This window comes from Onychomys torridus, chromosome 5 (genome assembly GCF_903995425.1).
Source record: "Onychomys torridus chromosome 5, mOncTor1.1, whole genome shotgun sequence".
NCBI classification, from domain to species: Eukaryota; Metazoa; Chordata; class Mammalia; order Rodentia; family Cricetidae; genus Onychomys; species Onychomys torridus.
Genome location: NC_050447.1, coordinates 86,861,304 through 86,877,482, shown reverse-complemented (window position 1 = coordinate 86,877,482; position 16,179 = coordinate 86,861,304). Strand labels below are relative to the sequence as shown.

General features: G+C 43.5%; 1 protein-coding gene across 1 annotated transcript in view; it reads left to right on the top strand.

Moving 5' to 3' along the window:
• Ccny (cyclin Y) overlaps positions 1-11,168 on the top strand; it is a 131,173-nt gene extending 120,005 nt beyond the window's left edge. Inside the window, exons 9-10 of the mRNA XM_036187776.1 lie at positions 3,596-3,758; positions 6,682-11,168. Coding sequence (XP_036043669.1) covers positions 3,596-3,758; positions 6,682-6,798 — 280 coding nt within the window. The 3' untranslated portion in view covers positions 6,799-11,168. The remainder of the gene's footprint in view (positions 1-3,595; positions 3,759-6,681) is intronic.
• Positions 11,169-16,179: the final 5,011 nt, after the last annotated feature.

Sequence of the window (16,179 nt, the reverse complement as noted above, 5' to 3'; positions counted from 1 at the left end):
CTAAAGCTCTATTAGTCCTCCAAAATAAAATAGAACACACCATCGAAGTGACTGAACAAAAAGAAAATGCCTCTTAGGAGTGGGGTAGGATGAGCTCTCCTTGGAAGCAAGGAGCCTGGGCCAAGAGAAAGATTCACTCTGCCTCCTCAGCAGAAGGCTGTGCCCCTAGGATGCCCAAGCCAGGCATCTCTGTGGAGTCTGTGCCTGCTGACCCACTTTGTTCAGAGGATAGTAGCATGGGGTTTCATAGCCACCAGACCTGCACTCCTATCTGCAACCCTCTGGAAGGGTAGTTGGTTCCGTTTACAAACTTGTGTGGACAGACAGTCACTGCTCCAACACCAGCCCAATCCTATGCAGGTAAGCATAGATCACAGGCTAGCTATTAAGTTGCCACACCATCATAGGATGTCTTTGAACACCAAAGGATCAAATGATGATTGCTGTGGATGGGAAAGCAGATGCTGAGGCCTGCTTGTGTTGAGTTCATGGAAATGTATAATTTATATGCATGTGTGTGGGTGTACATGTATAGAGGTCTGACAGCTTTGGGTGTCAGCCTTCTCTTTCCACCTTGAGACAGGGTCTCTTTGTCCCTAGCTACTATATACAACAGGCTGGCCAGTGAACTTCTGAGGAGCCTCCATTTTCCAACTCCATTTGGAGCACTGGAATTACAGATGTACACTGCTGTGCCCAGCTTTTACTCAGGTTCTGAGTATTCTAAGTCAGGTCATCGCAAGATCAGGACAAGCATTTTACTCACTGAGCCTTCCTTCTAGACTCTACTCGGACATTTCTAAAAATTTCACTTGGCAATGTGTATGCTTTGCTTTTGTTTACAGTAGTCCTGTAAGGGCCATTTTCGTATGTATTCTAGGGAATCCCAAATGACCAGAAGCCAAGATACTTTTCGGTGTGTCACATGGCAGGTGAGGAGCTAGAGAACCACAGTCCCTCTGTAGGAGACTGGTATCTGTATGGTTTTGTTATTCAGTTTGTGGTTAAAATATGCATATCATGAAACTTTGACTTTCAGCATGCAGTAAGTGCATTCTCAGTGTTGTGCAGCCGCCTCCTCCTTCCCTCCCTCCAGCCTAGCCACCATCTTTTTGTGGGTCTGTGTGCTGCTCACTGTACTTCACATGAGTACAGTCACATAAGGTTTACGTTCTTATAGCTAACTGTCCTTGCATAATGTCCTGGGAGCTCATCTATTTTATGACCTATCATCATTCTCTTTGAGACTGAATACTCTTTTGTTTTGTATACAGTGCCACATTTTGTTTACCCGCTCACCTGCCACTGGTCACTTCCAGGTGCTTCCAGGTTGGGTTAGTGTGAATCAGAGTGCCATGAACGTGACTGCAGAGATGCCTTCTTGGGATTGTCCCACTTACGTGGGACTCCTTCGGGCGTGTACTCTCCAAGGCTTTTGAAGTGAGCTGGGTGCTCTAGAAAGACTGAATAACTTTCTACTCCACTTCTGAGTCCACTTTCCAGCTTAATAAATGTCACCAGTGCAGTTACATTTCTGCACTGTGTTAAACTAGTGGCGCAGTTACTTCTAAAAGGAGCTTTTGGTGATCGAGTGTGTTTCTTGTAAATGTTGACCCCAGAACTGGTTCCTCAGGATGACCCAGATGAAGGCAAGAAACCCAGTGAGCCTATTCCTTTGGTACCACTGTTCATTTCCTGTTGTTAACTTAGTACACAGCAAGCTTTCAGATGTACCCTTAAAGTCATTCTGTGGACTGAAAAATCAAAACTGGAAATTACTTTTATTTTATAAATCTTGTTTGAATTTGCTAGGCTGAGCACAAACTCATGATCCTCCTCTATCAAGCTCCAGACTGTTGGAAATAGAGAAGTGTGCCGCCATAGGGGCTCACTTTAAGGCTGGTCTCATCTCTTTAAGACTAACTCTCAAAATAATGAAAAGAGGTTTTCTTAGACTAAGCTCTGCAGTGAAGCTCATTCATCACCAGGAGGCAGTCTGTCCATAAGCTACTGCCTCAAACTCAACTGGGATTACTTTATTAAATCTCACTTAAATAAAGCATAGTTGCTAAAATTTAAAAACAAAACCCCTAAATAACACTAATATAAATTCCTCAAAAGTATAAAATTCAGCACAATCTGTACATTTGGTACGTGTGAGCTCCTTTTACAGGGACATATAGAAACAAGCAAGATTGTTCTATTTGTCCAAATAAAAGACCCAAGAGCAATGTCACTCAGAACTCATATCAGCAGTTTGCTTAACTCACTATTTATTTACTTACTTTCATCTGTCTGTATTTGTGTGCTTGCTGGATTTCATTTCTTCTCTGCCCAGTAGCTGTGGCTCAGATCTTAGCCCCTTTACCTCAGCTGCTGTGAATTGTGGGTCTCTGTGCTTGTCACAGCTTCTGACACCATAATGAACTGGTTCTTAGGCACAGGTTGAGTGTGACTCAGTTTAGCCTGGGAGCAAGATAGTCCTACGCTGGCTGAGGTCTGAAGAGTGGTGCGTAGGAGGGACAGGACCCACCCAAGTTCAGCTTCACAACGGGGGGGTGGGTGGGGGGGGGTTAGATGCCAAGCTTCTAGCAAGTTCCTCTGGTGGCAGTTCCCCAATCTCTGGCTGTCCCTTCCCACCAGAGCTCTACCCTCCCTCCTCACATCTGTCTTCACTTGTCTAGAGAATCAGCTGCTGTGAAATCCAGGTGTCCTGGCTGAGACAGGTAGAAGGCAAGTACACCAGACAGTTTTAGTGTGCTGTGACAAAGGTCAGGATCAGGTGCCCCAGGGTGTTGGCCCAACATATAGAAGTGCTTACTTTCTGGAGAAATAACCAGGACCTACTCCCACAATAGTAACAAATATGCCTACTTTGAAAGATGAATGAGATGTTCTCAATATTGAAATTTGAAAATTCACTCTGTTGCCATTCTTTTTCATCAAAATAAAAGTGAGCTGTCTGGATAGACCTAGACATTTCTCTTCTCACTGTGGAGACCCATCCAACAGCCAACTCCACATGGGAACTGTTGAAAGTCCAGTCTGTAGACCAGCTAAGCTAAGGTTGGAGTAGGGTAGGCTGTCAGCTTCTTTAGCATGTTCTCCCTCTCCCAGCTCCAATGCCCAGGCTTCTGGAATTCCTTTAAGGACTGGAGCTAGAATTGAACCCTTCCCATAGGAAGCCCCTAACCACTGCACTGGTGCTCATGTGCATGTATGCGTGCACACACCCATTGAAGAGGCATAGACCTCAGCTACAGAGGCCAGCTTTTCTAGGTATCTCCTGAGACTGGCCTGTCCTTGGTGAGGGATAAGCATCGTCTGGGCCAGGCCTTAGAGACATGCATCTCCCTGAAGCAGTTCCTGTTGGTCATCGCAGTGGGGCTTCATCTTTCTGGGCTCCAGCTCATGTGATCTGCCTTTTCATACCTGTTCAGTGGCAATACTGCATAGCTGGTGTTCAGCCATACAGTAAATTAGATGAATTTTCTTCCTGGAGAATACAGTTTTCTGGAGTCTGGTCTTCAGTGAGTTGGCAGCCATGCTTTCTAGTAGGCAGCTAAGTGTGGCTGTTGTTGCCTTTGTTTTACAGGAATGAGCTGGAGCGACAGTTCCTAGAATTGCTACAGTTCAACATCAATGTTCCTTCCAGTGTGTATGCCAAGTATTATTTTGATCTTCGTTCTCTGGCAGAAGCAAACAACCTGAGCTTTCCCCTGGAGCCCTTAAGCAGAGAGCGTGCCCACAAGCTTGAGGTAAGTGGTAGATTCGCACATCACTGCACTGCACTGTCCCATTACCATCTCTGTGTCCCACACTTTGTGTCTCTCAGTATGTGCTGTGAAATGAAGACAGGACCCTAAATGGATTGCTGGCCAGTTCATTAACTGAATGTATATGTATAGTTCATTTTAACAACCACATGGCAGCTTTTACTTAATGTACACCAAGTCTATGTTTAAATCAAAACTTTTTTAAGCATCTTTGTGTTTATGGTTTTGCTTTGTTTTGTTTTTATGATTATAAGCCCACAAAATAAGTATTTCCCAGCATGCCTTTTTTTTAAAAAAAAAAAAAATAGCAGGAAGAAGCTGCCAAGTAACCTTAGCAATTAAGAATCCAGAAAAGCTTTTATTATTGTTTTTCCCCCTATTTGATTATTATGTTGGGGTTTTTTGTTTTGTTTTGTTTTTTGGGATTTTTGTTTTTGTTTTTGTTTTTCTTTTCCTAAAGGATTCTTTCTTAGCTGGAGCTGAGGCCTGTCTCACGGGTCGTGGTCCGAGTTGAAGGCTGTTGTTCTAACCTGTGACTGTTTATCACATCAAATGGGTGTTCTCACCAGCTCTTCACATCCATTTATAGCAGGTAGTAGGAAAGGTAAAGTGGTGAGAAGGAACACTGGTGAGACCCCACCCCCCCCCCCACGTCTTCATTGTGTGCTAGCCCTGATCTCATCTCTCTGGACTTCAGCCCCTAGGCAGTGTAATCTCAGCCTGAGAGCCTGTTCAGGTTTGGTTTTTGTGCTGTGATAAAACACTGGCCAATGCCATCTTTTTAATAGATGTACTATTCATTTTACATACCAACCACAGGTTCCCTGTCCTGCCTCCTTCCACCTCCCAGCTTTCCCTCCAACCCACCCCCCATTCCCACCATCTTGAGGAGGAAAGAAGTAGACTTCTACATCATAGTCCATCATTGAGAGGGAAGACAGGCAGGAACCGAAACGGAGGCCCTGGAGGGACACCTCATAATTTGCTCTCATGGTTTGCTCAGTGTGCTTTGTCATACAGCCCAGGACCACCTGCCCATAGGCCAGTCTGGTGGAGGTTTTCTCTTCCCTGATAACTAAGCTTATGTCAGGTTGTCAGAAACTAACCAGCACAAAGCCTGAGACTGCAGTGGAGGATAGAGACCTTTTCCCAACTCCCTAAGGCTTACACTCTACTGCGCGTTTCCCTCTCCAGACTGGCGCTCTGACAAGGCCAGTGGCTGGATAAGTCAAGGCAGAGGTGGAAGTAGTTTTGTGGTGGTGGTGTTTGGTTTGGGTTTCTGTGGAAGTCTTATTTAGTGGGTATTTCCTCCACATTCATTCTGTTGAAAACTGTTGTTCTAGCTTCCTTGCTGTTGCTGTGATAAAATACCCTGACAGCAGCACAGGGCTGAAAGGTTTAGGCTTAAAATTCCCATGTGATAGTCCATTAGTTCAAAGAGAGTGAAAGCAGCTAGAAACATCCCATCTGAGAACTGAGGGAGAGTAAAGGCATACATGCTTAGTGTTCTGCAAGCTTATTCTACTCTTACACTGTCGAGGACACAAATCAGGGAAGGGGCTACCCACAGTGGACAGATCTTCCTGCATCTATTAAGGTAGTCAGGACAGCCCTCTGTAGACATGTCCACAGGCCACTCTGCTCTAGACAATTCCACATTGAGATTCTCTCAATCAACAGAATATCTTCCCTGTTCCTGCTCATTATACTTGAACTTGTCATTTTGGGCACAAAGGTTCTAATTTTTTCTTGAGAATTGTTAAAAGAGCAAACAATTAAAAGAGTTTTGTTTTGTTTTGGGTTTTTTGTTTTGTTTTGTTTTAATTTTGGAGACAGGGTCTCTACATACCAGGCTGGCCTTGAGCTCACAGACATCTTCCTGCCTCTGTCTCCCAAGTTCTGGGATTAAAGGCGTGCCCCACTATACCCCCAACAGTCCATTAATCTTAAGAAAGAAACTTAGTAAAGCAAGGGAAGAGGCTGGGAGCCTGGTACTAGGATTACAACAGAGCTGCAGGGAGATGTCACCGCTATCCCACCTGTTAGATTTGCACCACATGCCTCTTGAACATGCTAGTGTGTGGTACCTTTACAGGCTGAGTATTTGTCTCTTAAGAAATGACTCTCAGGCAAGCTCTTTTACACTGTCTACATGTCAGAGAAAGCTGTTGTTACCACATACATCTGGTTAAGAGGAAATACTGCTATCTGTTGCTATTATAAATTCAGACATACACTATTTATGAGAAATAGCACTTGCTAATCTTAGAAAATTTAAGTAAAAGAACTTGATTGATCCCAGAATTCTGATGTCCCTGAAGAGTCTTGACTTGTGTGTTTATCGTGCCCCACCTGTACTGTGTGCACCATGATAGGATGAGGCTTCTCAGCCTACTAGTTTTCTGCTCTCCTGCTTGGCCCCTTGGCTTGCACATGGATGCCTGTCTTGTTTTTACCTCCAGTCCTTCTTCTCTGCTGCTACTGAAATTGTTTTTCTAAAATGCTGTTTTGAATTTTAACATGATCTCTTAAAAAGTACTGGCAGATTTATGCTGGCTGCAAACTACAAAGTCTTTCCATCCTGGCCCTGTGTAGCCTCCCCATCCCTCAGAGCCCACGAGTCCGGTCCCACCAACACCCACCATGTCAGTTGGCTCCTAGAGAAAACTGAACACCTTATCTGCTTCCATCGTTGTTATGGTTGTCTCCCACCAGTGCCGCCTCATTGTGGGTGTTTCTCGGAGTAGAATTGGGCGTTCCTTCCCACACACCACCCAGTTTCCAAATAGTTAAATTGTGTTGGGCAGCAAGGCCTGTTGAACCAGCAGAGGTGGCAGCCTTGCAGAGCACCTTGCTGAGGAGACCCGGTGTATGCTCTGACCTCCACTGTCTTTCTCTCTGTCAGGCCATCTCTCGTCTCTGTGAGGACAAGTACAAGGACCTGAGAAAACCCACGAGGAAGCGTTCAGCAAGTGCTGACAACCTGATTCTGCCACGGTGGTCCCCAGCCATCATCTCCTAACTGGGGCACCCTCCTGAAGTTATGCCATCCCTCAGTTTCTCCTCTTGTTTGAGAAAAGATGAACTTGGGGTGGTTTGTTTGGGTTTTCTCTTTTCCTTCTGTTTTTAAGCCCCATCAAGGCTGCCTTCACGCCTGCCTCCACACTGCGTTCTGCATGCAAAGAGGCTTTAAGGGACGTGAAATCTGTGTTCTGGAACCTGGTGTCAAGCCTTCCCGGCCATCAGGAACAGCACTTCTTTCATGGAGGAAAAAAGACTCTAATCCTGGAGGAGGAAATGAAGGAAAAGGAAGTTGTGTTAAGGGCGGAGAGTGCTTGGTAGCTTGGCTGTTTCTGGGTCCCTGTCTGGTTATAAATTCCACATGGAGCCAGAGACAGATAGCAGAGTGGAATGCACATCCAAGTCAGGAGTACCACTCTGTGCCCTTGGAATCGGTATGCTCTGTAAGACTTCCTGCATTCCTTCCTGCTGCTTTCTTGGGATTGGGGAGGGGGTTGTTTGTTCATTTTTATTCTGGTTTGGTTTTGATCCGACAGAGCAGAAAATATAGTTTGTACCCACCATGGCACAGACATCCAAATAAATAGTCCTGATTGTTTATCTCTGCACCATCTTCTCTAGCTGTCTTCTGAGCTTTCTTCCTCACTAGTAAGATGTGCTTGTTGTGTTTCTACACACCTGTTTTGTATGATTCTCTTTCAACAGTAGCAGGATTAACTTGACTGTAGTGCTGAACCAAAAGTCTCCCTGTCCTGCCTCACTCCGAGAACGCTCTATCTAGATTACATGGGTGCTTGTGCCTTCCAGTTTTCTTGCAATTGGTTGTCCTTGGGTTTGTTTTGTCGCCCCTCTCCCTCCCAGGTTCTATTTTTCTGCTAACATGAAGGTGTAATTACAAAACTCAATCAGACTTTGTGGCTAAAGGCAAAGGTCCTCAGCATAGGTGTCCTGGATAGAGAAGCATCCAGGGAGCCAGGTTTGCCTGACCTCATTGTGAGGAGCCGTTTCCATGTGCTCCCTGCCCGGTCATTCTTCTACTTCCATGTCCATTGTTGCAAGCAATATTCTTCTTGACTTTTATATGTTTACTTTAAATCAAATTTAGTCTATTTGTATACAATTTTTTTAAAAATCTAAAATTAAAAAAAAGGGGGTTGGGTGGGAGGGTATTCCTGTGGGAAGATCACTAAAGGGGAAAAAATGTTACTATTTCCTGAGGTATTTTTCACAGAATGATTGAATAAAAAAAAACAAAACTCAACTTGCATTTTCATTGTGGGTGCTTGGAGAAGCTACACAAACTGTGAAGGCCCATGCTTCCTTGATTATAACATCCTTTGTGTTTTCTGACTGTTTCTGATTTACTTTGGGGCTAGATCAGAATCTTTTGTTGAGTAAAATCCAAGGGTTAAAGGTCCCCTGTCACCGAGAAACTGACCTGAAGTCTGAGAGTCCGAGTCACTCCCGCACACGGTGTTGCTTCTGCTCAGTTCTTAGATTGCAGTGACCAAGCTTTGTGAGCTCTTCATTGTTTGAAACACTTGAGACAAATGCTGGCGTTTGGTTTGTTACACCCTCCGCTGTATGAGCTAGGAAAAGTTGAGAATTGTTTTTTAGTTAGTGTTGAATACCCTAAAATCATATGCCTGACTCCAACAGGCCCCTCCCCATGGAGCACACTTTGGAAACAGAAGGAACAAAATGTCAAAATCCCAAGAGCATGGAGCCAGAAGTGTTAGTCAGGGTTCCGTGGAATGTGTGTTGTGCAGTCATGTTTCCAGTCAGAAATACGAGCGAGTTCCGGCCTAAACTTCCAAGGAGAAAGTGAAAAATTAACTGTCCTCCCGTTGCACCTTTGATGGCCTGTTCTGAGTGGGAAACAAAATTAGCCTCCCTCTTCCAGAACCTTAAACAGGTCTAAAAATGTAGAAAGTGTCATTTCGTATTCTCTCATCTCTAACACTCTAAAAGGGACCTATTTTTCTTAGCCAAATATGAATACCTCTTAGACAAATTCCTTCCTCTTGTGTAAAATACCTTCTTTTACCAGCCCATTTCAGGAAAGAACTGCTGACTTAATAGCAGAAATCTTATTTTTATTCCTTTATTTGAATGGGAGATTTGGAAATTGACTTAATGTAAATATTTCAATGCACCTGATACTATTTTGTGAGTTTATTAAACTACTTTAAAAGATTGTACAGTCTATTTATTGTATGTGTGTACACACAGTCTGATGTCTGACATCAACAGTGACTCCTTACAGCCTGGCTCAGTTTTATTCAGACTGTCAGCTCTTGTGTTCAAGCCTTGTGCACTGGACTCTACCTCTAAATAGGAACCTTTTCCCTACGCATCAGTGAGTGTTAATCTGTATTAATTGGTTGTGTTTCTTGCACTAAGAATTTCAGTTGTCCCTTTTGGCCTGAATCACTAGGAATGTAGGTAGAGACCCATTTCATTTTCCTATACAATGATACAGACTTACTTTTTGTTCTCTTGGTTGTTCTCAGTTTGCCAAAAGAGAAAGGAGAAAAAACAAACCTAATAGTATGTGTTGATAAATCATAGTGACTGCAAAGTAGTTCAGTGTCCAACAGCTAACACTGGATGCTGTTCTGGAATGCTATCTCAATGCAGCCTCTAGTGGAGAGCTCATTGTCAGTGAAGGGTAAAGAAAGCCACAGTTTGTTGACTTTAGGCTTGATTTAAACAGCAAATACAATTTGTTGAAGAATAAACACATCCTGATAAATTTTATTTTACTCTTTCAACTGGGAGAGGAAAGGAGTTGAGTTTAAATGAAGTTAAAAAGTAATGAGATCCTGAAGGCTCTAGAGGTGCTCTCATGCCTTAATGCTCCCGTGAGACCAGCTATGGCCTCGCGCCTCCAGCTGTTGGGGCTAGCTCTCCTGTGTTCCTTCTTTATGGTCTTCGCCTGGGGCATCTCTATCTTGGGGGTTCCCTTGGTTCAGGGTATTTTTTTTGCTGCTTAGCTGAGCTTCAAGGCAGAATTTAGTGAGTTATGATTTTGTATATTCCTGCTGCTTTAGGGACTGCAACCTGGGGCCATATTTTAAGCTTTGAGTATATATATATATAAATTTTTTTAGTTTATATATATATATATTCCTAGTTCATTATAGGTATTTAATAAGTTAAATATATGTACATAGAACAAATAGTGTCTGCCTTCCTGCTGTATTTTTTTTTTTTAAGTTGAGATAAAATTGGACAGGTTTTCCAGGGTGGTAGCACTGGCTTGTAACCCCAGTGGACATGGGATCCTGAAGCAGGAGGATCATGATTTTTAGGCTGGCCCAGGCTCTGTAGTAAGACGCTGCCTCAAAAAAAAATAAAATTGAACAGGTTTTATGGGTGGTGAGTAAACTAATTCTAAGAGCAGTGTGAGAAAGTGTATGAGCCTTCAGAGATTAAAAGACTATGAGACCCACTTGGGACTTCAACCAGGTGAGGAGCTAAGTTACCCAGGAGGACTCTAGTAGAACGGATGCTGTCCATCATTAAATACTGTTTCTTACAAAACCACTGCCTCTTGGCCTTTGCTGGAGTGAGTATCTCAAGACTGAGGCTGGGTAGTTCTTTAAAATATGGTTAGTCTTCTGAAAAGCCAGTCACAGACAGTGCCTAGTCTTGTTGGCGGAAGAGGAAACAGGAAGCATACATAGCCTTCAGCGGAGCTAGGGCAAGATTGCTTAGCTTAGGGTTTGAACCTTGAGCCTCATGAACAAAGAAGACCCCAGGCCCCCGTGGAAATAACAGCTCACTTTTACTGAGTACAGAGCAGAACTAGAATAACCCTTTCAGAAGCAAGCAGTGTTAGAGATGAGGGAGTCAGAGAAGCGTGGTGTGTGTGTGTGTGTGTGTGTGTGTGTGTGTGTGTGTGTGTGTGTGTGTGTGTACACTCACAGTGCTGGTGACTTGACAAGCCATACTCCCGTGCTACTTGTTAGAGCTTCTTACTGAGTGTACATGTTAAGGCCACCAGTCCTCTGGTGCCACTTGTACTAGAAATTTCTTCAGTAAGCAATACCAAAAGGATTCCTTTTATTGACAGTATAAGAGTCACTGGAAGCTGCTTTGTGTGTGCACTACTCTAGGGTGAACTATGCCCAAGCCAAAATTTGGTACCAAACTGCATAGAGAATTCTGTAAGAAATGCCCTCCAACATGTTGTCTGACTGGATGGCATTTGGGTTTTACAGGTCCCAGTAAACCATCTTGTACTTTTTTGTGATTTGTTTGGGGGCAGGGGACTTTATTCTTTTTTGTTTATATAAATAAGTTATTTCAAATGTGCAATCAAAGAATGTCATCTCAAAATAAATGCAGTTTTGACAAAAATGTTAACCATGACTTGAGCTTATATGTAATATTTTGTTATCATTGCTGTTGATCTGTTTTGTAATAGAACCTGGAGTTCTAGTCCAAGTCCAAACTTGAACATACTGCCTTCCTTCCCTGCTGTCCTCAGTGAAGGTGACAGTCAAAGACACTTCCTGTTACTACATGAACACACATACTAAGTTTTTCTTGTGGAATGCACCTCTGAATTCTGGTAGGAAAGGTGGACATGATGTAAAGAGAAGCATAAGGCCCCTGAGTTCCCCTGAGGATGCTAGTCACCTGCTGCAAGGTCCACTTCAAGAGAGGGCGGCCATTGGTAGATGCAGTTCTCACATAAAGGCCTTGCTTGTTCCAGGTCAGCTGTGTCCTCTCCTTCCCAGGCTCCTTTGTTGTGCCCTCTGTTGACCTTGTCCTCCAGTAGAATTCCACTAGATCTAGCCATTGTATTTTTGCCTGGATTAGTAGATACTGGGAAATAGCAGAACTGTGACATGGATATCTAACTTCACTCCCCACCCCCCACCCAGTGAAGCTGTTCTTGGAAGAGTGCTGCTTTCTGGGGTGGCAAGCCTGAACTTACCCTGGAAGCCTAAGCATGAAAAGGGGGCTTTGCCTCCTCCCTTGTGGCATGTCCCACCTGTCCAGAAGATGAATAGGCAGCCACCTCCAAGCTTCCCACATCTGTGCCTGAGCATCAGCTACTGAAGTCTATATAAAAGTGTTTGCATTTAGGGGGTACCTGAAAATTGGGGTAGACGCTGGGGAAAAGGCCAGCATTTGGGAGTAAAACATAATGAAGTAGTGTGGGATACCACTTGGGAGGTCTCAGAGGTCTCATACATCACTGGATATATGACTTGGCAAGTGACAAGGATTCTGGGTTTCTTTGTCTTTATTCTGGATAATCCTAAAATTCTTCCCACTTCTGAGTTCCAGGAGCCTCTGGAGACTAACAACCGACATTTTCACCCAATTAATGTTTAGGTGGCGGGGGGGGGGGGGGAGGGACAGATTAGGGGTAGGGTAGTGGTGAGACAGCAGTATGTCACATACTTCCCAGTCTTGCCCAGTGTCCTGCAGTGTTGAGCCTGTATGTAGTCTCCTAGGGGTGGCAAAACCTGAAACATTTCTATTCTAGACTATTGCCCAGAAAATGTGTATTTGTTTAATAAATTCATTTTAATGTAGGCTTTAGATGATCCTTACATTGTATTCAGCATCTTCGGTCTTGACTGTGTATAGTGCTAGATACTGCTAGTGTTGGGCTCAGTGCAGTGCATACAGACAAGGTCTTTGCAGGAGGGCTCATCAACAAACAACCCTACAACTGTATACAAATGTATGAAATGTGGTGCCTTGAAATTGGATGGTATGGTAGTAGGAGGGGGAAACCGGATGGAAGTAACCTTTTGAGTTAAGGTATCCGTGAAAGAGATGTGAGGAAGAGGGTTACTGTGGAGGGCTACTGAAGTGCTTCACTGTGAGATGCTGGACTCCATTGCCAAGTGTGGTTCTGGTGCATGGAGAGTACTGATAGGAAGCCCAGTTCCTGCCTTTGTACATAAAGGCCAACAGCAGGGAGAGTCTGCCCTCTGCAGGCATGGAACACTGGCAACAAACAACTAGCCAATTCATGAAATACTGTGTTGGTACAACTTGCAGGAAGAGTTAGCCCTTCTTACTTCTATCTTGCTGCTGTAGATTGTGATGGAACCTTCAGTCAAGATGCTGGGCTTTGCCTTCAGAGCTGCAGTATTGAGTGCTGGATCAATAGTTTGGGTGTGACAGTAATGGCAAGTGGATCCACTTCCTTCCTGTAGGCATGAAAAGGATATCTGAACCTGGCTTGGTCACAGATGCATAAAAGCCGCTTCCTGAACATTATTTCTTCCTACAGATAATCTTTGTTGGGTGTCATATGTGACGATGATTTGAGAACCTTAGAACTAATGTGGTTACCACCAAGAAAATCTAAAAAACAACTAGAAAGACATTAGTACACTTTCAATAAGGTAGCAATTTAAAGATTAAATACAAAACTTGAAAACGTTATAATTCACTAGCAATAACCAGTGAGTGACTAGATATGATGAAGAAAAGATACCATTCAAAATTATAGTGTAATTTGAGAACAAAAAAAAGCATGAAAGTGTTTACAGTGTGCCCAGCACAGTAAACTTTGAGTCCCCGAACCCTCTCGGTCTCAGGAGGTAGCTGCTGTTGGAATGTATTCAGGCAATTGGTTTCAGGCAGGTTAAAACCTGGTCAGTGAGTGGTATGGTAGAGCCTAGAAGACTGACCACAGCTTTGTGGTCCTCTCTTACAGTCTTTCACCTTCACTGGTGAGAAGAAAAACTATCACAAAACATGAGCAGGGAACTGAACAATATTCACTTAGATTGTATGCCAAGTTGAAACCTACAAACCCAACCTATTTTAAGAAATGAGGTCTGTGTGGATATAGTCCAAATGAAGCCATCAGTATGGCTTGATTCAAGAATCAAGATCAGCCCTAAATCCATCATCCAGTCTCTTTAAGAAGGAGGTGGGAATAATTAAGAATGTTGAATTGACAAATCAAGGAACTCCAGCAGCATCACTGTGCCACCAGAAACTACCAGGAGATGGAAGACCTTTCTCTTCCAGCTCTCAAAGAGTTGGCTGTGCCGATACCTTGACATGAGACATTACCTCAAAACGGAATGAACGTATGTTGGGAGCCGTTCAGTGCGAAGATGCTTCTTGTTACTGCAGCCCTGGAAAGCTAGCATATGTACAATTGCTAAATAAGGTAAATGGGTATCATCAAAAGACCTGAAGATAAGAGACACTACCATGCTCCTAATGCTCCTAAATGGGAAGGTATGGAGGCACAAAAATGCCCCCCCACTACCCTTTGTTGTTCTCTCAGTCCACCAAGCTGTTGTTGTTTAGGATCGGTCTTGGCACGGTTAACTTCTGACATGTTCACACACCTCACAGGTTTTCTCACATTCATTCTCGCATCTTTTATTGCCACTTAGTGACTCTGTAGAAGGGACACTCCACGTGTTTCCTCTGCGTGGTTCTCCTTCAGTCCCTATGCAGCTCTCATCCCCAGCTGCTGTTTCTCTGGTCTATTTGTTTATAGTCTTCTGGTCACTGGGATGCATAAGGTGGAGTCTTCTACTGCATTCCCTGGTATACAGGGCTTAAACCCTCTGTACCCCTATGGTGAACAAAGATGCTATATTTATTGTATTGCACAGTTCAGAGAGCTAGAGAAGTGAAGCCACAGCCAAAGTAGGTGAGCAAAGTCAAGCCAAAGGTATCACACAAGATACCCAGATAGCCAGTAGGGGTGTGGGTGTGTGTGTGTATGATCAAGGAAATTAAGTCACTATATAAGGACATGAGTTTCCACCTCACAAACCTGTTATACAGTTACAAAAGATAAACAAGTGTTGGTGAAGAGGTGGAAAAAGAGAACCTTTGCATTGTTGGAATATAAATTGATAAAGCCACCGTGGAAAACTGGACAGGTTCTTCAGAACACAGTAGATTATATAACTGAGTAGTTCGTCTTCTAAGTATATAGCTGAAGAAATAGAAAACTGTAGTCAAAGAGACCCTTGTACTCCTATGTTCTCTATAGCACTGTCTATAATACATGGGGACTAGGGGGTCAGCTCAGTGTAGAGTGCTTGCCTAGTATACACAGAACTCTGGTTCTCAGCACCACAAAAGTTTGGTTTGTACAGAGAGAGAGAGAGAGAGAGAGAGAGAGAGAGAGAGAGAGAGAGAGAGAGAGAGAGAATACTATTCAATCTTTAGAAAATTATCATTTGTGATAAATATCAATGTGAGATCTTGAATCACCTGGGAAATGAGCCTCTAGGGACTCTAGGGATGCCTCTGGATGATTATCTTGATTCAGTTAATTGAAGTGGTAAGACCTGCTCTCTTCAGGTGGCATCATTTTCTGTGCTGTGTGGGAAAAAAAAAAAAAAGATGTGAACATAAGTGGTCATCATTCTCTACTTGACTACAGACATGATGTGACCAACTCAAGCCCCTGTTGTAATGATTTCCTCATCATGAGGGACTCTACCCTGGAACTGTGAGCCAAAGCCAAAGTAAAACTCCTTTATGTTCCTTTGGCCAGCATTTTATCACAGCAAGGGAAAAGACAATTGATGAACCTGGAGAATTTGCTATATGAAATAAACTGGACACAAAGATAAATGCACTAGACCTGGTATGCATGGAAGATTGGTACCAGGAAAACACACCATAAATGCCAAAGTCCTATGACTGCTCAAGTTCTTTATAAGCAATGAGATAGTAGTGTTCGCATGTAACCCTCTTGTATAATTTCAGAAATGTAAGTGCTATGCACACAGTGTGTTGCTTAGGGGATAAGAAAAGAGCTGTGCGCATTCAGAACTGGATGTCCTTTTGGTTTTCACCTGTGACTGATAGACCCCACTGGCACAGACCTCTGCACAGGACAGCCCACTGCTCAGGACAGATTCCATGGTGGGCAGGCATGAGTCATAAGGACTCTGGAGCGCCCATCTCACAAGTGATGACTGCAAGAGGAGGAAGATGGGGAGGAGAGATGGTAAGCCAAATATGGAGCATTTCAGTCAGGAAGGGTGTCTTAGTGATCTGTTGGAGAGACTATAGTACAGTATATTTCAAATTTCCTGAAAAGTTTGTCACAAACCATGAATTGATGTATCTTGAATATTATTATGGACCAGTCCTAATAATCTTTTTCCCAGGGGCCCAGAAGAGAAGCTACAAACAGCGAATTATTTTTGGGAAAAGAATCTAAGTACACCAAGCTCTTTTGTCCGTCTACTTTATTCCTCTGGGATAAAATCCCATCTACACAGCTTTGGTTCTGTTCTCATGCTTAGCTCCTTTCTTGCCCGATTTCTCTCTACCTTTATCTGCTGTCCTCTCTAAGTTCTGTCTTAAGTCTCTCATCTTAGCTCTGCCCCATCTTGGTCTTTCTCATCTGGTTCTT